The sequence below is a fragment of the Antedon mediterranea genome, chromosome 1, assembly GCF_964355755.1.
Source record: "Antedon mediterranea chromosome 1, ecAntMedi1.1, whole genome shotgun sequence".
Lineage (NCBI taxonomy): Eukaryota > Metazoa > Echinodermata > Crinoidea > Comatulida > Antedonidae > Antedon > Antedon mediterranea.
The window spans coordinates 26,817,850-26,843,202 of NC_092670.1; the positions used below are offsets into that span (position 1 = coordinate 26,817,850).

The window sequence follows — 25,353 nt, forward strand, 5'->3', positions numbered from 1 at the left end:
TCCACAATCTGGTCCAAGCAATAACCTTATTAAGTCTAACATCCGTTAATGTTTAATGTGGTTCCTAAACACTGCTTTCATGGTGGAAACTATTTTATTGAAACCCTCAGAAAAAACGTGTGTTCCGTAATTGACGCCATGTTGTTATTGTGTATAGGCGCTACAAAACAATTTATGTTCAATCAATCAAAGACTTTCTCAGTGCCATTGCCTAGAGCCTTGATTAGAATATAGATTCCGATGTGTTAGGTACATACTGTACATGCGAACTCACTTACACATAATGATAATTTCACTTTAATTATTAACTTTTAAATATCATCTTGATATTTTGAGATATAACGTGATTTAACGATGGAGGAATCGTTAAAGATTAAAGTTAAATTGTGGTACATTGCTGTTAGTGTGTAGTAGCATTCAGTATTATACAAATATTATGGAGATTTATGAGTGCAATTGTACAAATATTTTCATGAGGTGAAAGATGAAAGGTTGTATGTTCATGAGTATTACTAATACTGTACAAATATTTTTGGATAGTATTTTAAAAATATCTTATCATCTGTATAATTGTGGAATCCCACTGCACTGATGAGTTTGTTGTTGTAGATGGACTGGCTAGCCAACTGGTGAAAATCAAAATGTGGGAATTTTTTTTGTCAGTCTTCTCTCATTCATAAAACGAAAGTAGGTGTATGGTAAAACTAAAACAAGTGGAAAAGTCCAAGTGCAAATGACGTTAATATTTAACCAATGGAATGTTTACTGCGAAGTTGGAAAATTGCAAATGAGGCTTTAATTAAAGCATTGATGTTTTAGGCCCTGGGTCTTCCCCTAAAAATCCTGAATGCACTACAGTAGTTAAATAGCTGCATGCATCAGCAGGTTGAACTAAACTAAAATAATTTAAAAAAAACATGTCACAATTGCAAAATATTACTAACATTGTAATTACATACTTTATCAGAAAACAAGTTATTTAAGCTTAAATAGGTACATTTTGTTTTAAAAAAAGGATTACAAACAAGTATACTATTACACTTTTAATATGCCATGTTTCATAAAACCTGCTATTTTGTATTGGTTTTTGTTTGGATGTCAGATGGTTTCTTAAGTGTGCCTGCTGTTTCATTGTCAATTTTCATTTATATCATATTTTATTGTTAGAAATTAGAATATTTTTTATCATATGTTTGAATATCTTTCACCATAACGCATTTTAATTTAATAACATTTTTAAATTTGTTTGAAATTCTAATACTGAGAGAGATAGTGAATTATTGTTTGATATTTTAATACTGAGAGAGGTATTGATTCAATTGTTTTCTTTATTTGACAATAATTTCACTTATATAATATGAAAAGACAATGTGATGTGCAAATAAATGTCAATTAAAGATGTATTGTCCCACTGATTGTCCTGCTGGAAAAATAATTCTTAACACATTTTGTTGTTGAATATGCTATTTTAATTTCATAAAAGAAAAGAAATGTATTTGTGTAAAAAATTTAATTTAAAGCCAATGGATTTTTGGTTGAATTTAATTAACCATTTATTTTGTCATTTTATAAAGTGAAAACATACATTTTTTTGGCAGTTGTTTGTTCTACGGAAGTGAAATTTATTAAAACTACAAATAACCTATACAAAGTCTGATTTAGTTACTCTTCGTTTTTCATGTTTTTTGGGGACAATACCTCTTTAAGCAAATAAAGAATTCTACTGGTGACTGTCCGCATTTCGGTATACTCATCATAGCATTCTATTAATACTATAAAATTAAAAAAGAATCTGAATGAAGAATTAATATTGTAAACTTGATGTTGGTTTTTCTGATGTAGTTTATGGTTTTGTAATTGATATTCTATACAAAAAGGTCTAAGACTAAAATATTTAGCTAACATTTGATTTTTGTTTGTTTACAGAACACCGTAGATGTATTACTTCTACTGTCATACTTCTGAGACCAGCATTCCTTTGTTTATGCGATCAACAGTAAAAATATGTCCAGGAAAATATATTAATAAGAACATTGTGTATGTTTTTGTCTTATGTAATTTTTGTTGAAATATGGCACGTCGGTTGATGTATGTTAAGGTGGTCCTAGCGACATCAATGGTATGGTTTATGCTGGATATTATGTTGATCATGTACTATAGTGAATGCTCCCAGAATAATTGCAATCAGGAAAATGCTCATGGTCAGCCAGTCCTCCGGGAAGAAAGTAAGTACAATTCTTGTTCTGCATTGCTCGCTGAAGTGAATGCTATGCGCACCCAGATAGATGTCCATCCTTTGTATAATTACCATAATTACTATGTCACAATAGAGAGTTCATCCAAAGACAGTGTAGCAGGAAGATATGACACTTCCTATTTGATCAATGCAAATAAACGCGAGACACTATGCGCCATTTACTCAATTTCAAGAGCACCTCGCATGTCAAGTACTGTAGGGATACGTAAAGTTATTCTATAGGAAATAGGCTAACACTGTAACAGTAGAATCTATGAATGTACGAATTAACATATAAAATGTAATGTTATCTTCAGATTTAGATTGATTTATTAAGTCATTTAGTACAATGATAATTGTTTTCTTGGCAGAAAAACAAAGCAATACACACATAATATTTACATACATGATCAACATGGAACTTAACGACTGATCAAGCAATATAAATACAAAAGCCCTAATGACCTATCTTTGGAAATCATTGTTGTGTAGTCTAATGGGTAAGAATGACAATTTATGTTTTTTATGTTTTCTATTTGTTTTAAAACTGGAATTGTTGTTAATCTTCCAGATCTTGTAACTACTATTACTTTACTGTTGAGAATATAAGATTCATCAGCTAAAATACTATTTAATTTAGATAATTTCATCATTACACATTTGTTTTTTTTATTTATTTATTCAATTTTAGGCAAATTGCCAAGGATAACCACAAGTGAACTCAATCACTGTCCTTCTCTCAAAGGTGGCTCTCCTGTTCACACGACAAACATACACACAAGATGCTCTACATAAACAAAGACTTAATACAAGTCTTTGGGAGTGGAGATGCAAATTGTCATGATAAAAAAATCCTGACAGGACAGGACTTGAACCCAGGACCCTAAGATTGGTAGCCAAGCATCATAACCACCGAGCCACAACTCCAATCCATTTGTGTGATATCTTTAATCTTGACACCAGTAATTTTGCTTGCATTCCTAACTATTCTGTTTAACTTATTCAATTTTTTCTTTGTTAGACCATTTACCCAAGTAACACAACAAAAGCTTAATACAGATTGAATAACACTTTGATAAAAAAGAAATAAAGAATCACGGCCTATGTTATATTGTTTTAACTTCGTCCATTTCTTCCTCCTGTTCGTACTATGTCAATGGCCCTTCGCCATAATCGACACTCTTCTCATTTTCCTTTTAAAGGACATACTACTTTTTTTCTTTACTCTACTCTACCTCACTCTCTCTCGCTTAATCTTTTCATCTTAACTCTTCTGTACTTGACATTAAAACTGCCCTTAAGATGTGACCTATAATTTCTTACACAACATTAATTATAATAATAATAACAATAAAAATTATAACTAGAATTTAATTCGTCACTTTGACGAATTATAGGTGATCATTTTTATCATTTTATTGACATTAATATTTTTTTAAACATGCACGTACGTTAACATATAATCGAAAAATGTTGATGTACAGTATGCCATCCTATTATACGCTTATAGCGCTGAGTTGTGCCTATTATATGCCATATACATTATGTACAGTATATACTGTATATCTATATACAGTGTAGCATAGGTGAAATTACGGGACACACATCATGTTCCATTTTTTTGGTATGATGGAATTATCAAAATAAACTCAAAGATGACAATTTCGAAAGATAATAAATTGAGCAAATAAATATAAGAATTGGAAGAAAATTTGGCACGTAGAAGCGCTGTACGCGCTCTTTGTATAACTTTTACGAAAAAGATGAAAATACTACTTTTTACTTCAACTGGCCATATGTTAACGTCACAACATCCAATAGGCTTGATTTTTGTATGAATTCACATCTACATTTCATCAGCTTTCATAATAAATTATAATCATCAAGGTAACTTTTAATTCTGAAAAGCTGTAAGATATTCAAATTCACGGTGAAGGTGAAATTACACGACCTATGTTAATCAAGTTTTTACGCGTGATGAAGTCATCAAAATAAAAGTAGTGGCAAGTCATAAGAAAGTCAATTAATTGAGCAATCACATACTGAAAATTGAGCGAAAACCGGGCACAAAATAACAGAGATGCGTTCTATTGAATGTGAAAAAGAATGACAAAAGAGAAAAATAACTTAATTTTAAATTCAAGTGGCCATTTGATGACGTAAAAACATTTTGTACGTAAAATGTGTACATGAATTCATATCTACAACTCAACGGCTTCCAGAAAAAGTTAAAAAAATTGGGGGTCATCGTGCATTTTGAATTATTTTCATTTTTAAAATGCCTTATTTTTCACCATTTTCAACACTTTGATGCAATTAATTTGCGCATTTTGTCATTTTGAACCTCTTCGTATAGCGTTATTTTATATCGGAACTGACTCAAATTTGGTGAATGTACTAAAGATGGTGAGTAGAATGCGGTTTGTAAAAAAAATCGTATTTTTTACGCTTTTTAAGTATCACGCGCGCAAAAATTTTTTTTTTGCGCAGTAATTTTTTAAAAACACGCAAATGGCCTAATTCATGCTCTAAATTGATCAAAACTTAATTTTGAGGTTTTTAAATTTTTAAAGCGCGATTTCACGCGCATAACCCTACGTGTGCATGCGTTTTTATTTGATAATATTTTTACACTTGACCTGAAGTTTACGTTTAGTGAATTACATTAATATGTGATAATTAATTATGGAGATATGATTGATAATGTGATTTCACAAAATGGCGTATAAATTACGTCACGGTTGAGTGATCACGCTGAAAAGCTTATTAGAACTAAGTTAAAGTATATGAAAGACATTGTGAAATTTTGGTAATCATTGACATTAAACTTTTTGAGATATCTGTTAGATTACACAAAATCTGTACAGAAAGTAATAAATAATAACAAAGATTTCATACAATAACAATAGGTGATCATTTTATTCTAAATGATCACCTAATTATAACTATAACAATTATAATAAATAACAATTATTATAATAATGACAATATTAACTATAGTAATGATTACAACAATTTTAAATGTAAATATGTGTTTGTATGATGTAATGTTTAAGCAGATATTAGCCCTTGATGGCATTTGCAGCAATATAGAAATTGAATTGAATTGAACTTCCTTAAGGAATACAGTGTTGAAAACATTTAGCATACACTTTGCACGTATGTGTATCCCAAGAGAGAGAGAGACTCTGGATTTTCAACATAATTTCCCTCAATAACAAGTGGAATGTGATTAAAGTCAAATATAAGCTCTTTGGTTTTTTAGAATTGTTACACAAATAATTAGTATTAACCAATCTAAAACCCTTGATACTTCTTCTCTATACAAATTCATCTCTTCAGACCAGTCAAACACATATCATCCGCAAAGGTTACATGAATTAACATTACATCTTAAATCACTAACATATATTAAAAATAAAAGTGGTGATAACACACATGTTCCCGTATTTGAGTCAATACCAGTTCTACCAGTAACAAAATTGCTTATACATGAACATAAATAAGGATTTACATTCATTGTTATCAGCTGTATCACCCACTAATGTAACAATCAACCACTATTACGTAACAAACATCAACCACTAATGTAACATTAACCACCAACGTAACAAACATCAACCACTAACGTAACATTAACCACTAATGTAACAAAAATCACCCACTAATGTAACATTAACCACTAACATAACAAACATCAACCACTAATGTAACATTAACCACTAAGGCCCTGTTCAGACCCATGGCGTTAGACCGTTTTAGCGTACAACGTTACTATCAAGGTCACGTTACAAACCGCAGAGAAAAAAACGAGGTGTTCAGACCCATAGCGTACGATTATCGTTACAACGGAAGTACGTCATCCAGGTTGTTTCTAGTTGCATATTCATGTGCTCTTACCCACGTGTTTTCATCATTATTTCCACTGTATATAGGCCTAGATCTCAGCCCTACAATTATGACAAAATTTGCCGTAAATAAAACATACCTCAGCATTTATTTAAGAAAAATATAGTAAAGCCAAATTTCTGTTTCTATTGTTTTTATTTTGTAGTAAAAAACATTTTCCCCAGGCTCTTGTGTTACGAAAATAAAGCAGGCCTCGTAATGATGAAGAAAAATATGATTGTGATTAGTCTATCCAGTCCAGTCAAAGATATATATTCTTTGGTCCAGTCGGTTGAAAATAACCCTTAACTTGCTAATAAAAGGGACACAGCTCCCCTTGTTTGTTTACTGATTTTTTTAGGAGTTAGGGGGTTTTCAGCATTAAACTTGTCCAGTCTAGTCTGCCTTGTATGAATGAGTGACTTGATGTCCCACGCTAGTTTTTAGCTTGAATGAAATGCGTGAATGGCTCTAGGCCTTAGCTAGGCCTAAAAGCGGATGGGATCGTAGTCCCTATGTTTAAATACAAGGTGCATGTATTTATGTCATTTGTTAGAAAATATAATGGTAATCAGTTGATAATAGTTTGTAGCCTTTGTAACAGTTGTATTTGTAGTGTAGTTAGGCCTTATTTATTCTGGCCTTTTTGCTATTGAAATCCATCTCACACATTGACGATACAAGATGTCAGCCTAGGTCAAACCTTGTTTCGCGTCATAACAGGAAACGTTCTGATTGGATACAACGTTGACTTACAGTAGCGTCGTACGCTAAAACGGTACTATCAACCGTTTTCCACTACAACGCTACAACCGTTGTACGCTCCCCAACTGTTCAGACACACATTCTTTTAGCGTCGTACGCTAAAACGGTCTAACGCCATGGGTCTGAACAGGGCCTAACGTAACAAAAATCAACCACTAATGTAACATTAACCACTAACATAACAAACATCAACCACTAATTTAACATTAACCACTAACATAACAAACATCAACCACTAATGTAACATTAACCACTAACGTAACAAACATCAACCACTAACGTAACATTAACCACTAATGTAACAAAAATCACCCACTAATGTAACATTAACCACTAACATAACAAACATCAACCACTAATGTAACATTAACCACTAACGTAACAAAAATCAACCACTAACGTAACAATCCATTAACCACGATCGTAGCAACAGTTTAACCACTAACAACAACTAACTAACAATCTTCATTAACCATTAAAGTAACAGAATTTAACCACTAACATAACAACAGTAGAAAATGTTGAGAAATCTTAGACTTTAAAAACTCTTTTTCATATTTTTTTTTTTGAAAGTTGGAAATCTAGGAATTGAGTTCAGTCATTTCATGTTTGTCTGTTCGTCAGCTCTCTTTGACTAGATAAATAATGGTGTTACATTTAACTACTGTATATTAAATTTAAATTATTAAATTAAAATTAAGTTAAGGACGACCATACCTCTCGTTAAGGATCGCGTCTTATAATTGACTATTTCTCGTTAGTGACCTCTCCTAAGAAACAGCTTCTTTTAACGACCACTACCTCTCATAAATGACCACCTCTTTTAAAGGACCACCTTTTGTAAGTGACCATATCATCTCAAAAGTGTACGCTTATCATAATCGACCACCTTTCGTAAGTGACTACCTCTTCTAAAGGACCACCATGTCTAGTAAGGGACCTCTTACAAGAGGTGGTGGTTCTTTATAATAGGTGGTTCCTTACGAGAGGTAGTGGTTGTTAATATAGGTGGTCGATTATGAGAAGCGTTCCTTTACAAGAGGTGGTCACTTACGAGAGGTGGTCGATTTATAAGACACAGTCCCTTACAGAAGTGGTGGTCGTTTAAGAGAGGTGGTCACTTATGAGAGGTGTTTGATAATGAGAAGCAGTCCCTTAAGAGAGGTGGTGGTAATGAGTGTGGTTGCTTACGATGTATGGCCGTTTTATGAAGGTGACTGCTTTTGAGTAAAGAGATGCATTTGCACAAATTTAAACATAGGTTTGTAAAAAACACATGATTAAAACTGAAATTCAAAAAAGTCTAAAATTTCCAACTTACAAGACTTTAGTGGTTAGATGCTGTTACATTAGTGGTTAATGAAGTTTGTTACATTAGTGGTTGATTTTTGTTACGTTAGTGGTTAATGAAGTTTGTTACGTTAGTGGTTGATGTTTGTTACGTTTGTGGTTAATGTTACATTAGTGGTTGATTTTTGTTACGTTAGTGGTTAATGTTACATTAGTGGTTGATTTTTGTTACGTTAGTGGTTAATGTTACATTAGTGGTTGATGTTTGTTACGTTAGTGGTTAATGTTACATTAGTGGTTGATTTTTGTTACGTTAGTGGTTAATGTTACATTAGTGGTTGATTTTTGTTACGTTAGTGGTTAATGTTACATTAGTGGTTGATGTTTGTTACGTTGGTGGTTAATGTTACATTAGTGGTTGATGTTTGTTATGTTAGTGGTTAATGTTACATTAGTGGTTGATTTTTGTTACGTTAGTGGTTAATGTTACATTAGTGGTTGATGTTTGTTACGTTGGTGGGTAATGTTACATTAGTGGTTGATGTTTGTTATGTTAGTGGTTAATGTTAAATTAGTGGTTGATGTTTGTTACATTAGTGGTTAATGTTACATTAGTGGTTGATGTTTGTTACGTTGGTGGTTAATGTTACATTAGTGGTTGATTTTTGTAACGTTAGTGGTTAATGTTACATTAGTGGTTGATGTTTGTTACGTTGGTGGTTAATGTTACATTAGTGGTTGATGTTTGTTACGTTGGTGGTTAATGTTACATTAGGGGTTGATGTTTTTTACATTAGTGGTTAATGTTACATTAGTGGTTGATGTTTTTTATGGTAGTAGTGGTTAATATTACATTAGTGGTTGATGTTTGTTACGTTGGTGGTTAATGTTACATTAGTGGTTAATGTTTGTTACATTAGTGGTTAATGTTACATTAGTGGTTGATGTTTGTTACATTGGTGGTTAATGTTACATTAGTGGTTGATGTTTGTTACGTAAGTGATTAATGTTACATTAGTGGTTGATGTTTGTTATGGTAGTGGTTAATATTACATTAGTGGTTGATGTTTGTTATGTTGGTGGTTAATGTTACATTAGTGGTTAATGTTTGTTACATTAGTGGTTAATGTTACATTAGTGGTTTATGTTTGTTACATTGGTGGTTAATGTTACATTAGTGGTTGATGTTTGTTACATAAGTGGTTAATGTTACATTAGTGGTTGATGTTTGTTATGGTAGTGGTTAATATTACATTAGTGATTGATGTTTGTTACGTTGGTGATTAATGTTACATTAGTGGTTAATGTTTGTTACATTAGTGGTTAATGTTACATTAGTGGTTGATGTTTGTTACATTGGTGGTTAATGTTACATTAGTGGTTGATGTTTGTTACGTAAGTGGTTAATGTTACGTTAGTGGTTGATGTTTGTTACATTAGTGGTTAATGTTTGTTACATTAGTGGTTAATGTTACATTAGGGGTTGATGTTTGTTACATTAGTGGTTAATGTTACATTAGTGATTGATTGTTACATTAGTGGTTGATACATCAGCTTCCTCAATAGTACACTTGGCCGAATAGTATTGAAAGCAGAACTGTAGACAATAAACAATGATCTTGCATAACACTTTGCCTTATAATCTAAGTGCTCATAGATTGGTTGTAATGTAAGAGACACAAAGTAGCATCCTCTACACTTCTGTTTGAACAATAAGCAAATTGGGATGGGTCCGCTTGATACTTTGTTTCTTTAATTAAAATCTTTATAGAAAGTGCAAATTAGACATATTTTTATGCTTCAAAATAACAATTTGAGTTTAAATTTCCTGGAATTGTTTAGGTACTATCATATTTAATTTTTTTATTTTAATGTTTTTTTTAATGTTTTTATTTTATTACAAACCATCTTAAAAAAAAATATTATTTACACTTTAATTAGACCCAAAATACTTCAAATTTGGTTAGAAGCATAAAACTTGATATGGCAACTTGTATAAAAAATTCGCAACTTTTAAGCTTTAACACCATTTAAACTTTGACCTAAGACCCTGACCGATTCTTCAGAACTCGTAAACCATACATTCTAGAAACACGAAAATAATGGCATATGATGCTCTTAGGTCCAAAAATGCAGATCGTTAAAAACCATGTACTGTGTATCTATTGACTCTGATTCAATCACCTCACGATGTGTTGCAACATGTACGTACACGAGGTGTAAAGTGTTGGAAAATTAAACTTATATGCCTAGTTTGTGTCATTTATTATCGTAGAATATCTTATTTTAAACGTCAATTGAATTTATCAAGCAGAAAAGCAAGTATACAATATTTGTTAGATAAAAATGTACCAAAGGAATTTAATAAGCTTGTTTATGGCAGCCGATACAAAATAGTGGTTTTTCGTTTTGTGATTCGATTCATTTCTTTTTGTATCGTCAAATTGACAAGACAAGTTGCTCTATATTTATAAAGAAGTATTAGATATGTCGCAATATGTTGCCTTTGTTTACTTAATTGTAAACAAGGCAGAAATAGTTACACTAGGTTAGGCTGTCTACTAGACGGTGTCTGTATGTCCATTTAAACAGGTGTTTTGCCCGCCAATATGCCAAAACAAGAGTGCATTCAGTGCAGGGGCCCGCGTTCGACTGTGAACTGGGAACGCCACATGCGATGCATTAACTGCCGTACGTGTAACCAAGACGATCCTTGCGTCGTTTGTGTCTGCTGGCTTATTACCGACTGCACATAGACTCCCTACACAAAGTGGTCCCGTCAAATGCATTCATTCAGACGCATCTCGAATGGTTGCTGGTGAAAGGCAGGTTGAATAGGAATACCAATTCGAAAATCTTTGCCGGACGTCCGTATAGTGACAGACGCATCCGAGACTTCGTGCCTCCAGGCATTTGGACGGTTGAGGAGGCGCTCTCACATCAACTTCCTAGAACTCTGGGCAGTCGAAAGGACTCTAAAGGCCCTCCGACCTCACGTGGCTGGACGTCACGTCTTTATACACTCCGACAATTCATGGTGGTAGCATATTTAAATCGTCAGGGGGCACGAAGTCCCCGACGTTATGCTATCACCTATGGACACTGATGTTGATGTGCATAGACAACAACATCACACTCTCGGCTGCCCACATTTCGGGCAGCCTCAACGTTGTTGCGGACGCCCTGTCCCGACAAACACTATGTCCCACAGAATGGTACCTTCTACCCAGCATCGCTACACTTATATTCGACCACTCCGGGCGGCCTCATATAGATCTGTTTGCGACGTCAGACAACACACAGCTCCTGACCTTTTGCACACGGTTCCGGGATGCTCGTGCATGGGCGGTGGATGCCCTGTCCATACCTTGGGACGGACTAAGGGAATATGCATTTCTACTAATACCAACTGTTCTGACGAACATTCAGCGCCATCCTTGCCGGGTCCTTCTGATCGCCCCGGGCTGGACGCAACCTGTTTTACGATCATCCCCTGCATCGAGAGGATCTGCTGACGCAGGGCCGAGCTCTGTTCTCTCTACAGAACCTACAATCTCTGCGCTGTATGGCCATAGTCGGGGATCAGCTCCGAGACTCAGGCATTTCAGATGGCCCTGCTGCCCTCCCGGCGAAATCTAGTCTGGAATCTACTCTTACCGTCTACAATCCCATAGCAAAAAAAAATAATAGATTTAAGTAGTCGTAAGTAGAAATAGCTCTATTTTTAGTAGCCCTAATAGTTTTTAAGTAGACCTTTTTATCTCGCCTACTAAGGATTTTAACTCAATGAGTCAACGATGGAATGACTACTTCCCAGCTATTTAAAATAGATAGTTGATTAATAGTTACTGGCTATTAATTATTTGTTAACAGTCTATTGATAGGTCATTGGTAGCCCTAGTATAGCTATTATAAGTAGACAGTTGATAGATATGATACTCATAGATTTCTAATAGCTATCTGGTAGTCCATATCTATCTATTGTATAAAATAGATAGTTTATTAACATTTACTGGCTATTGTCAGTTTGTTTATGTCTATTAATAGGTTGCTGGTTGCCCTTGGTATAGCTATTGTAAGTAGATAGATGTATACAACTGTGTTACTCACAGATTAAAAATAGTGAAAAATCTATCTAAGGGTATGTTCAGACTCAAGGCGTACGGTAATCCGTGGCGTTAAAAGTCAAGGTGTTCAGACACAACGATTAGCATTCCAAACGTCTTGTGTTTAAAGCGGAAGTTCCGTCATACCGAAACGGCCAATGGGATACATACACACAATAAAACAACAACAGAGCTGAGAGTGACACGCGCGAAAGTTTACAACATAATACAATATATAATATAATGTTACCTTCAAATGTAATGGTTTTTTTGCCGATTTTTTTGCAAATCCTTACAGAAGATAGTAATTTCGAACATAATTATTACACGGACAATGACTTTGCCATTATTTGTATGATTTTAATTAATTTTGTGAAATCATGTCGCCGACGCCAACTTCGTCAGGAAGAATTTTGCAGTTTAGATGCAATTTCTTTAAAAACAGCCATCTTGTTGCCGGCGCTAGCTTTCCAATTCCTAATTTCTATCTTGTCTATAAATTCAGGACTGCCCCATAATGAAATCAAATCAGCCACTTCTGTACTTTTCCATGTAAAATGTTTCATTTTAATTCGAATGTTGCTGTTGATCTAGGCTAGCTCGAGGAATAGCTATATTGTTTTGCTATTAAAAAAAACCTCGCGAATAGACTGCTGCTAATTGCGGTCGTGTCTTTTCATTGGCTGACGTTGACCGGAGGTTGAAATCACTGATGCATCAATGGATTAGCCTTATGAAATCTACCCTCTCCCGCTGGAGTTATTAACGCCACTGGCGCGGAGTAACAGCTCCCTAACGCTAATCCGCGGCATGGTTCAGACACAAAAATATGTACGCCGCGTACATAACTCCACCGTAACTCCATGAGTCTGAACATACCCTGATACTATTAGTGAGGATTTTGAATTATGGTAATGAGGTAAAACCTATTAGGACCTATCTAAAATCTGCCTAAAATCTAATTATTAGTAGGTACCTTAATAGGTAATAGAGCTATATCTATTAAGGCGATAACTTATAAGGCTAATAGATATAGAGCTATATCTACTAAGACTTTTTGTTATGGGATAGTTGATTAAAGCATTTCTTTACATGTTGCAGGCGGCTATTTCAGGCTATAGGTCCGCCATTGAGGCCGGTGACACCAAATCTTGAAGACGGCTTCACTATATCGTCATCCTCCGTTATCACGGAATGTTCAGAGAACGACCTCCAGTCAAGGTCGTGATTCCTCGATGGGATGTTAACGTCGTCCTAGCCGCTCTTACACGCCCACCATTTGAGCCTATGAGAAAGGCTACTCTTTATAACCTCTTGCTGAAGACATAACCATTACACCAAATTCTACACATGCTTGTAGTGAAATTAGCTTAATCACACACAGCATTAAGACACAAAAATAAAATTTCTTGTCCAAAAAACTTCATTTTTGTATAAGAGGCAAAAGTTATAATTTGTGATATGGTATTTGATTTAAGTTACGGGCGCTTTTTCTTATACAAGTAATTTTTAAAAACCCATTAAAAAAAAACAAGATGCATAATGAAGACACCAAAAAAAAGATATGTTCAGGGGAAAATCTTATTACGAGAATTTCTATATAATATAAAGTATTTATATCAATTAGCACAAAAAAAAAAAGATGACTTGTAAAATTATTACTTAAAAAAATATCTTCTGCAGGAACTGAACTAGCGATCTCAACTTTGGATACAAAACCGTTACACCAAACTCACAGGGTTCTAGTGCAATTAGCCTAATCAAACTGAACACTAACACACAAACAAAAATATAGTCTGCAGATCGGATATTGCGCTCCTCTACTTTTTCTGCTATATACATATAGTATGTAGTTTTTAGAGTACTCCCCAGTTCGAAACGGTACATTTTTATTGTGACGTACTATTAGCATTTGATGGGATATTAATTATGTAGAATAGAAGAATGAATGTAGGCGGAGGTATGCACTCTTGGAGTTCTGTTTTCTAGTATGTAATGTCTTGATAATATTATTGATAAAATTTGAAGTTTGATGTTGTTTGTTCGTTATTTTTACAATTTAGTGCCCAAAACACCATCTTTGTTGAGCTTTGCCATTGCGATCCCCATGTTTAATTATCGTCTATCCCCACTCGTCATCCCTATCTCGATCGAGTTTTTAAGCGAAGTGTGGTATCTTCCTACTACACACTTAACTAAAGGATATAGACATAGTAAAGAAACACCTTGCTTTGTGTTGTGGTATGTTTGTAACTAAATAAGTATAGTCAAAGTTGAAAAGTTTGTTTTTATATTATCTGTATAACTTTGCTAATCTTTGATTATAACATTTTATCCTGTTGTTGCTATCAATGGATTAAAAAAAATATAACAGTCTCTAGATTTTGATCAACTTTCCTCTGTATCTGTTGAAATAATAATTTTGCTTGATTTACTTTACTATTTCATACTTTCATTCTTTTTTATTAAACAAGTTCACCATGTTGAGCCTGTAAAAACCAACATAAAGTCAGATGTGTATCCACAAGAACCATATCACAACCCAGATGGTGCTGGGGAAAATGGAAAAGCAGTTATCATCCCACCAGAAAAAGAGGAGCTTCAGAAAGAGATGTTTAAGATCAACCAGTTTAACCTGATGGCAAGTGACATGATCTCTTTAAACAGGTCACTTCCAGATGTTCGAATGGATGGGTAAGAAGACTTGACTGCTTTTAGATAGATATAAAATAGAACTACTGTATTTACGGCTATTGATTTGTTATAAACTATCCCTTCACTTTAAAATTATGTAGGCTAAAAAATTAAAGCAATAGTGGATATGGAACTTTAGACTTTACTTTTTACTGTTCAGACTTATTACTTACAATAAAATAAAGACGCTAAAGAAAAATTGTGCCGTGTGAATTAGATGATGCGCGCAAACACATAACGAAAGTATAAAATGCCAAACTATATTATATTGGGTGTTTTTCGTGATGTATTAATTATTTGATACATATAGAGATAAAATAAAAAAGTGGACAAAAATCGAATGAAAAACACATTGCTGCTGTTCATTCATTTACATTTTATTTTTATTTCACTGGTTTTGACATTTTGCAATTTTTGTTGTATTTTGTATGGGAGATTTGTTACCTACTATACTGGCTACTTTTGTAATTAATTTGTGGTGTACCAGTAACCCACACGGTTTTTCTGCCTTTAAATTAATTAACTTGGCATGATTAAGTATAATAAAAGCGCACTCTTCATGGCCCCTGACAAATTATTTAAAAAACACAAAACAGATTGTCAAGAATACAATTCGGAACTATTTACGGCCATTGAATTGTTATACGTGGAGTATTCCTTTACTTTGAAATATCTGTAAGCTACAAAATGAAAGCAATACTGGATTTCACCAGAAAGTGACAACATGCATGAGCGGTACAGACTTCTGAGAGTAAAACATTTTTTATGATAAAATATGAATTTGTAGGTTATCGAATTAAGATGTGAAGTATTGGAATAATAACAATGGTTATGGACTCAACACAAAAAGTAGTCGAAATTGATGAGTCGATGATGAGCTTGGACACAAACATTTTGGGTGTATTTTTCGGAAACACGACACTCGTCATTTGGTTTTATTTGTGGTTTTCTTTTTATTTACATTTTTGTTTATTTCATGGGTTTTTTATATTCCCCTTACCCAACAACAAACTCCCATAAAATGCCAAAACGTTATTAATTATTTATTTTGTGGAAACACCTATATTTGTGTGTATTTTGTTTGTTCATTTACATTTTTTTTCATGTGTGTTTTTTCATATCTTTTTTGCTAGTTTTGTAATTACATTGTGGTTTAATTTTGATTTTTAGCTTTAAACGGTGATACTTAATAATTACACATGTCGCGGATTGAACTCGAAGCTACTAAGCATTGATATCAATGGTCACAGCGATTTGCTCACTGAGCCAAACCGTGATCTACAAAATACATTTTGTTTCCAGGATAGGTGTAATTAATTAAAACTTCATCATTTGATACAGTTGACTAAAGACTGTTTATTTAGCGACCTGGCATGGTATTTGTAGATCCGGCCATGGCGGTACACAACAGAGGAGGTTGCGTAGTTTATACAGTGACATAACATGGTCGCTGAAACGTCAAATAACTGCCTTGTTTTAGTGTTTATCCTTAAAATTTAGGAAAGTGACAAACCCTATCGTGTGCGGCCCCTCAATAAACTTCAGTGTGCCAAATGTGAGCACGTACCTTTCAGTGGTTTTGGAGGAGATGCGTAAAATTACACGAAAAATTTAGTAGCAATAATATATTGATTATAATTATTATAAAATTCAAGTCTAGAGAGGGCAGCAAACTTCAAAACCAAGTTGTCAGTCAATTTTTTTTTTCTTTTTGTATGCCTGCTGCTACTACCCTTTGTTATTTAAATTAATCAGGATAATGTAATATAAAGAAAACTCAACACAATGTACAGGAATATGTTCCCTGAAAAAAATAATTGGAAACAAATGTTTTGTTGAATAGGTCACTTTATACTTTATAGTTGGAGGAAAATTATTTACTTGCTATGATGTTTACTTTTAGTGAAATCATTATTCTTTAGTTTAGTTATTAGATGATCATATAAAATAAAATGATCGCCATAGTTGCGCAACGTGACTTGCGCGTGTGATTTGATATGGTTGATCAAAGATAAAAAATCAAACGTAATTTTTGAATAATACTTTTTGAAAATTTTGTAGATATGAATTCATGTACATATTTGACGTCATCAAAATGGCCACTTGAATCTTTTTATCACATTCAATAGAGCGCATCTCCGTTATTTGAGCCAGATTTTCGCTCACATTTCAGTATGTGCTTGCTAAATTAATTATCTTTATCATGAGTTGCCACCATTTTCGTTTGATGATGGCTGACAGCTCATGAAATTTAGATATCGGATGTTGTGATGTTATGATATGGCCAGTTGAATTTAAAAAGTAGTTTTTTTACCTCTTTCATCACATTTATAACAATTTTAAACAGCGCGCACTGCGCATCTACATGCCAAATTTTCTTCCAAACCTTATATTTTTTTGCTCAATTCATTATCTTTCGAAATTGTGATCTTCAACTTTATTTTGACGTCATCATACCAAAAAAATAGAACATGGTGTGGTTCTCGTAATTTCACCTATGTTACACTGTATATAGATATACAGTACACTGTACCGTATAGAGTATATATTCTATGACACATAATACTTTAATAGGCACCAATCAACACCATAAAAGCATATATGCATGAGATATTAGGATTGCATAAATCAATATATTTAACGTACGTGCATGTTTTTAAAAAAAAATTTAATATCAGTAAAATTATAAAATGATCACCTATAATTCTTCAAAGTGACGAATTAAATTCTAGTTTAGATTTTATTAATCTTTATGTTTTGGAGGACAATACATCTTTGATGTTTATTTGTGAATGAAATTACTGATTTCAGATGTAAGAAAAAAGTGTATCCTCCTGTTGATAAACTTCCAGATACAAGTGTTGTCATTGTGTTTCATAACGAAGCTTGGAGCACCCTGTTAAGAACAGTACACAGCATCATAAATAGATCACCACGGCAACTTATCAAACAAATTGTACTTGTTGATGATGCAAGTGAAAGAGGTAGGATTTATTTGTTGTAATTGTCTTTTTGTCATTTTCTGTGTTTTTCTCATTTATTTTATCCAGTTTATTTTATTCAGTTTATTTTATCCGATTTATTTTAATTTATCCTGTTTGGTTGATTTTTATTTTATCTAGTTTATTTTTATATAAACAAAATGCATTGCATTTTGCTTATTTAACTGCGCTATCAAGGTATGTTCTATATAATGTCATAAAGAAGTGAAACCTTTACCATATAACATTACTTTGAATTACAGCTAACATTTAGGTTACAGGTCACTGTAAAATGGCATCCCAACACATATTTGACCAGTTTTTCATATAATACATTAAAAGAGTTTATGTTATTATTTACAGCCATCTTATACCTTCTATTCCATCAATTTGCTTTCATCAATCTCGCCCTCTAGTGTTGTTATCTCAATTCTAGATTAAAATTACAATGAACTTCATCCAGGAAAAAGGCTGAACATCTTAAAAGCAATTTGTACACTGTAAAATTTAGCTCTTTTTTATACTATAGTCTGTCAAAAAAGATACAGTACAAAATGATATTATTAAGAAAATAATATTGGTTTTTATGTGTACTAACAATCTGTACGCATAAAATTGTTCGCACGCACAGGGATTTTTGAAATGCGCAAAATGTCACAAATCGCGTAAAAAGTTGATTAGAAATTAATTTTGTGCATTTTGAAAATTTTAAATGCGCGTGCTCGCGTAACTTCTTGTAAAAGATGCCATTTTTAATCCACAGAAAGTTTGCCCTTGATATGACAATTAAATTTTCACAAATTGTCAAAACAAAATTACGATTGGTTTTTAATCTATGATCAATCATAAAAAATCATAAAAACCCGCCTAAGTCATTTTGCGCAACTCTGATGTGCACAACTTCATGTAAATGTCCATATGTTGGCAAAGTTATGAAATGTTTACCCATTTTTAAAGATATGTGATGCACAAAAAATGATGGAGAAAGACAGAAAAATTATATAAAGAAATAGATTATCCACATGACAAACGCCACGTGCACGTCATATGTTGGTATATTGCACACAGAAAAATATTATGGCATTATGACCTGAAATGAAGAATATGACATGTTAGTGCTGAATTCTGTCCATGTGTCATATAGTTATACAGAGTATAATCTGTATACATATTACATACAGTGTAGAATAGATGAAATTTCATGACCTGCCATTTAATCCAATTTTTAACATGGTATCAAAATGAAACATGAAGATACCAATTTTGAAAGGAAATTATCTCAGCAGCAACATATTAACATGTAGAAGAAATTTGAATCTGTAAAATATAGATCCGCGTTCTTTTAAATGTGATGAATTATGATGCAAAAGATAAAAATACGACTTTTTTTATTCAACTGGCCATAAGATGACGGCAAAACATCTGATTGGCAATATGTTCACATGAATTCGTATCTACAATCCAATAGCTTCCAGAAAACATTTTAATCATGATTATTACTTTTTATTCTGACGAGCTATAACAGATTGAAATTTACTGTAAAGATGAAAATAAGTGACCCACATTATTTAAATTTTTAGACGTCATAAAAATTATAATATTTTTTATTTATGCGAAAGACAGTTGCTTGACCTAGACAGTATTAAAATCTTGGGGCAAATGCAATACGAATCTATTGAATGTGATGAGCAATACCGAAAGAGACAAAAATCCTATATTTTACATTCTTGTGACCATACGATGATGTCATAACATTTAAGAGGTAAAATTCTCCATGAATTCATATCTACAACATAAATGCTTGCATATTAAGTAAAAAAAATTGGGGGTCACCGTTGATTCTGAGGAGCTATAATAGATTCAAAATAGGCATTCTTTTGACAATATTTTGTAGCTTTTTTAACTAAAATGCACGCAAATGTCTAAACCAACATGTTCGTATGACATCATTTTAATTTGAAATGATGTCAATCTTTTTTAAAATTAATTGGAAAAGCTGAAAAATCACAATTCAAGAGATGAAACATGATTTTCTTGCTCTTTGCATACCGTACAGGCAACAAATTTGCGGATAACCAAAAAAAAAGTTATGATCTCATACAATCAGAAGAAGTTATACGCCAAGGTGCGGATACAAATATTTACATTCATTCTAACAGAAAATTTGGTTTAAAGATGACCAGAAATACTATTAATTACTAATGTTTCAAACAAAAAACATATCTCTACACAACTTATCCCGATGCTTTAATGGTTTCATTATAGGAATTAAAACAAATCCTTTACTGTCTGATACTTTAAATTGTTTCAATTTTAAAGTACCAGTTATTGCTGTCTCCGAGGACGATCAAACATTTTAATAGAAATGTCGAGCTCAACAGTTCATTTCAGAATGCTAGAAGTAACTTACCATATTTATCCGCCCCGGGCATTTAATGTTCAGAAGGGTTTTTAGGAGGAGGGGAAGGCATCCTTTTTTTTAGGGTATAATATGGTATTGTATAATAAAATAAATACCAACTAGATATAAAAAAAATACAGCACAATTAATATCAAAAAGTGATAACATTTTGTCAAAATGCTTGGTAAATTGTAGATTATGGTAGTTAATGAAATGTGTTGTGATACAATTATTGTGTAAATGCATGTCATGCCACAATGACACATCAGTGGCGGATCTAGTGGGGGCTAGCCACCCCCCTTAATTTATGAATTCAAGAGTTTAAAAAGAAAACGCGATTTCCTCGTGTGAATACTGATGTCATCACTCTCCAAAAATACGACATTTTTCATTTCAGTTAATTACCGCCCTGGTCCATGTGTGCAAGCGTTAGCGTGGTAAATTTGTACCCCTGTACAAAGTGGAGTGTAATATTTTTTTTATATCATAATGGTATGCCGTATAAACGTTAAAAATAAACGAGAAACATGGTGTTCTTTTATTATTTCATAGGCATAAATTAAACATGAAAAAGTGTGTGGCGTATTTGATGTTTTATTGATTTGTGTTATAGACACAGCGATTACTGCAATCATTGTATACTAAATTACATTGAGTTATTCACCTGGCTGTAGGGTATATGTCTGAGGTTAACAGAACACAGTACACTAACACATGCACTATAAAGCCATTTTCGGAGTACCGCATTACAAAATGTTCATTTTGTTTGAAGTGTTTTTCAATCAAAGTTTATTATTAGTTCGTCAAAACAGATCCATACAGTATTTAGGATTTAAATTTACATTATTTAACATTTGTTATTAAATGTAATGGAAACAGTTGCTCTAGCCTAATAAACAGTGTGTAAGCATTTATTTTTTCACAATTTTTCCGCGGCTCAGGAGGGGGAAACGCCCTCCCAAACCCACCCCCACTCGGTGCTACTGCTACGCACCTTGTTTACCACTTTCATGCATCTTCCCCCCCCCCCCCCCTCGTTACAGATCCTAGATCCGCCACTGCACATCATTATCCTGAGACACAATTGCACTCATAATGGATCTTCTTTCTTTCATCTGTTTGTTTGTGACTCCAATTTGTCAACAGTCAACGCGGTCTTTTGCACATTGTTAAATGCCAATACATAGCTTCATTACTATTGTACAATAATGTCTAGCTTCTGATGCTTTTATTGGCAATGCATTCAGTACCTAAAACATGTCTAAGTTTCTAGTGGCATTGATAATAAATCTCCAGATATATATTGTTTTATTATCTTCACTGGGAACAGACGTGTGTATGTATAAAATTTTTCAGTTACTCAAAAATATTATGCAACAGTGTCATATGGAATGATGACAATGAATTGGTCTCTGAGTTGTCTCTGATACCTTTTATTACATGATTGTACTTGCACCCGGATAGAATGAGGTTTAATCCAGTTATTCTTATTATTATATTGTGTTGTATTTTTTAATATCCAGGGTATTATTATTTGATTATACATATTACCATTATTACACCAAAACAAAATAAACATCTTCCCCGAATAAATAAATGCCCGGGCCTTTTACTTCTAGCATTCTGAATTGTTGAGCTCGACATTTCTATCAAAATGTTTGGTCGTCCTTGGGGGTCAGCAATATTATAAGCAAAAGTACAATTACACACAGTAGAGGATTTGTTTTAATTCCGATAATGAAACCATTAAAGCATCAGTTATTGCATAACATTACTGTTGTGTAGAGATATGTTTTTTTTGTTTGAAACATTAGTAATAGTATTTCTGTTCATCTTTTAACCACATTTTCAATTACAATGAATGTAAATATGTATATTTCAAACAATTTGATACCAAATTTAAGTTTCTACGACCAGTACTTACAGAGATATGAAGATGTCCTGGTATGTGAGTCAAAGGTCAGAAATGGCATTTCTGATCATTTTTTACTAATATGCCCCATTAGACTGAATACAAATGCATGCCTTCTGAACATTTTCAGACCAAAATTGACTTGCTCATGCGACCAGTTGTTGTCGAGATACAAGTACCTTTTTTTTATTTGTTCATATAACCCTTGACCTTGACCCTTTGACCTTTTCTAATATTTTTCAAAATGTGTAACAAATAACAATATATATTTTGAACAATTTAAGACCAAATTCAATTGAAGTTACGGAGATGCATATATGCCCTGGGTTGTGGGTAAATGGTCAGAAATAGTATTTCTATGACTAAAATTTCCCATTAGACTGAATATAAATATAAACCTTCTGATCAATTTGAGACCAAAATTACCTTGCAGTGACTAGTGGTTGTCGAGATTTGGTGTTTTGTCTTATAACCTTTCACCCTGACCTTTTGACCTTTTGCCACATTTTCAAAATGTGTAACCAAGCCAAAAATGATTGTTTGGCCATCCTAAACCAATTTCAAGTCAAATTTTCTGGACCTCAAAGTGGATACGAAAGTTGATCTAGCTAACCCATAGAGTAATAAGCCATTCAAAAAGGGAGTCTTCCAATTTTAGATATGGAGTAAAACAGTTTGATTTTCAGTCTCCAACCTCGCGTGACAACAATTTTCAAAACATTAAATAAGCTTTACAAGATTCAAGATTCAAGACATTTTATTGGTCTACTTTAAAATGGAAATTTGGTTGCTTGCCATAATTAAGACAATAAAATAACAATAAAAAATACATCAAATTGGAATTTAAGGAAATGTTAAAATACTATTAATATGTTAAAATACTGTTAAAAAACTATTAAAATTTCAGATTCCAAAAATGCCATGCTCTGTAAAATTTAAAATAATAACAAATACATGTAGTTATCGACAAACATTAGAATTGTACATATTAATGCTATTTACAAACAAAGGACAGGATAGTTTTACATTATATTGGTTTTTGTGGGTCTGTCTAATGCCAGATCTATTAAAATTGTAACAGTAATGTAGTAGGATATTTTCAACTTTTCTTAAAATATACTTCTCGTAAATCAGTGAACATGGCGTTAAAATCTGTTTTAATGATACATTGTGCAATTTTACGTGGTATTTTACGTGGTATCTCTATTTTTTTCTTATCTTTTTCAGTATGATTACCATAAAAACATCTCATGCTAAAAGATAAAATACTTAAAATAATACTTTGATAAAGTAGGATTAAAATAGTGTTGTCAACTCTAATTTGCTTAAGCCTTCTGAGAAGGAAATCATAAAAGAGTTAGATTCCCACTTTACATTACAATGCATTACATCTCATTAATTATCACAATTAGATATGTGGTGCATATTTGTCCAATCCAATTGCAAGAATAATATATAAGGGGTGTTATAATAATTATAATGTATGTAAATTTCGAAACTGACATAACATTAGTCATTGATTAAAACAGTAAGGATTGTTTTTATTTTCAATTATTTTATTTCGAAAATACGTTGATTTAGCTTTTTTAACATTGCGCTTGACCTTGTTTCTTAATTTACAATACATATCATGATCTTCTTTGATTTTACTCTTTTTAAATTTATTAAAATATTGATCACGAGTTCGTATATCATTTAGAATATCTGTGTTAAACCATGGATCTGACCTTTGTTTCACCCTCATCTTTCTAAGGGGTGCCACACAATTTATGACGGAGCTAAGAGCTTCCTTAAATGACGACCATGCGTCGTTAACATTAACTTTAGATGTAACGTTTGTCCAATCTATTTCGGACAGTTTTGACAGGAATTCCTCTTTGTTGTACTGTTTAAATGATCTTGAGTAAATGGTCTTATGCGATGAGTATTTTGCTTTACAAGATTTGCGTGTGCAAAATATCAGCATATGATCACTTAGGCCTGTGTTTATAACACCGGAATTAGAAATTTTGTCTTGAGAATTACATAGGATATGGTCTAAACATGAGGATGAATTCCTGTCAAAACGAGTGTCTTCACTTATCAAGTTAGAGAATCCTAGTAATTCGAGAACGTTTTTATAATTCGTAGATTGAGTACAATCTCTGTTAGTATTTATGTTAAAATCACCATTTATGATGGTTTCAAGGTTGTTAATTTTATTTACAGTGTCTTCGAAAAAGTTTAGAAAATTGTTGACATTCTGTTCAGGAGGACGGTAATAGGTTCCAACAACGATTGGTTTTGTATCCGGGAGGTTGAGTTCAATCCATACTGATTCAACATTATTGTCCATTAAATCTTCTCTCTTGGTAAACGCTTTGTCCGTACGCACATACATACATACTCCACCTCCTCTACGAGAAGATCTATCATTGCGAACTAAGGTATATCTATCTATGTTTACTTCATTATCAGGAACAGTCTCATCTAGCCAAGATGGATATAACTGCTGCCTTTGATTTTAATGCGATTTCCCTTATTTCAGATATTTTGGGAATCAGCGATCGTACATTAAGTTGAAGAAAATGCATTCCTTGTTTGTTAATTGTTTTTGCGATGTCGTCCATGTCATCGTCTAGGGGATCAATCTGATTAGCGTCAGATACATCTTGGTTCTGATTTTCATGAAAGTCTGCATCATACCATGGGAGCGAGTTCCAGGAGCATATATCGCAAATATAAGAGGATGACTTACCGGCGCACTTTGTATGTATTGTTTTAATGTCGCATGCATTGCATCTGATGATTTTACTTCGCTTGTTAAATCCTCTACTGCATACGTCGCAATATGACTTTTGTTGAGGTCCAGGATTTAGGGAGACATCCCCAGCAATAATGATCAAGTAACTTAACGTTAAGTGGTGATGTTTTCTTAATATACGTTTTACAGGATATCTCGAAGAGCTTGCACCGTACATTTGCCAGAGTGGTGATCTCAAATCCAAGTTATCCTGCTTAATGTGGGTAGGTGCTGACCAGTTGCTTGCGATGTCAGGTCCGACTTCAGTGAAGTCTAAAGTCGGTTGACTTAGGGTGCA

General features: G+C 33.1%; 1 protein-coding gene across 1 annotated transcript in view; it reads left to right on the forward strand.

The window, feature by feature from the left end:
• LOC140063606 (polypeptide N-acetylgalactosaminyltransferase 13-like) overlaps nucleotides 1-25,353 on the forward strand; it is a 103,959-nt gene that overhangs the window by 40,850 nt on the left and 37,756 nt on the right. Inside the window, exons 2-4 of the mRNA XM_072110019.1 lie at nucleotides 1,927-2,225; nucleotides 14,760-14,979; nucleotides 17,791-17,963. Of these exons, the coding sequence (XP_071966120.1) occupies nucleotides 2,072-2,225; nucleotides 14,760-14,979; nucleotides 17,791-17,963 (547 nt within the window). The 5' untranslated portion in view covers nucleotides 1,927-2,071. The remainder of the gene's footprint in view (nucleotides 1-1,926; nucleotides 2,226-14,759; nucleotides 14,980-17,790; nucleotides 17,964-25,353) is intronic.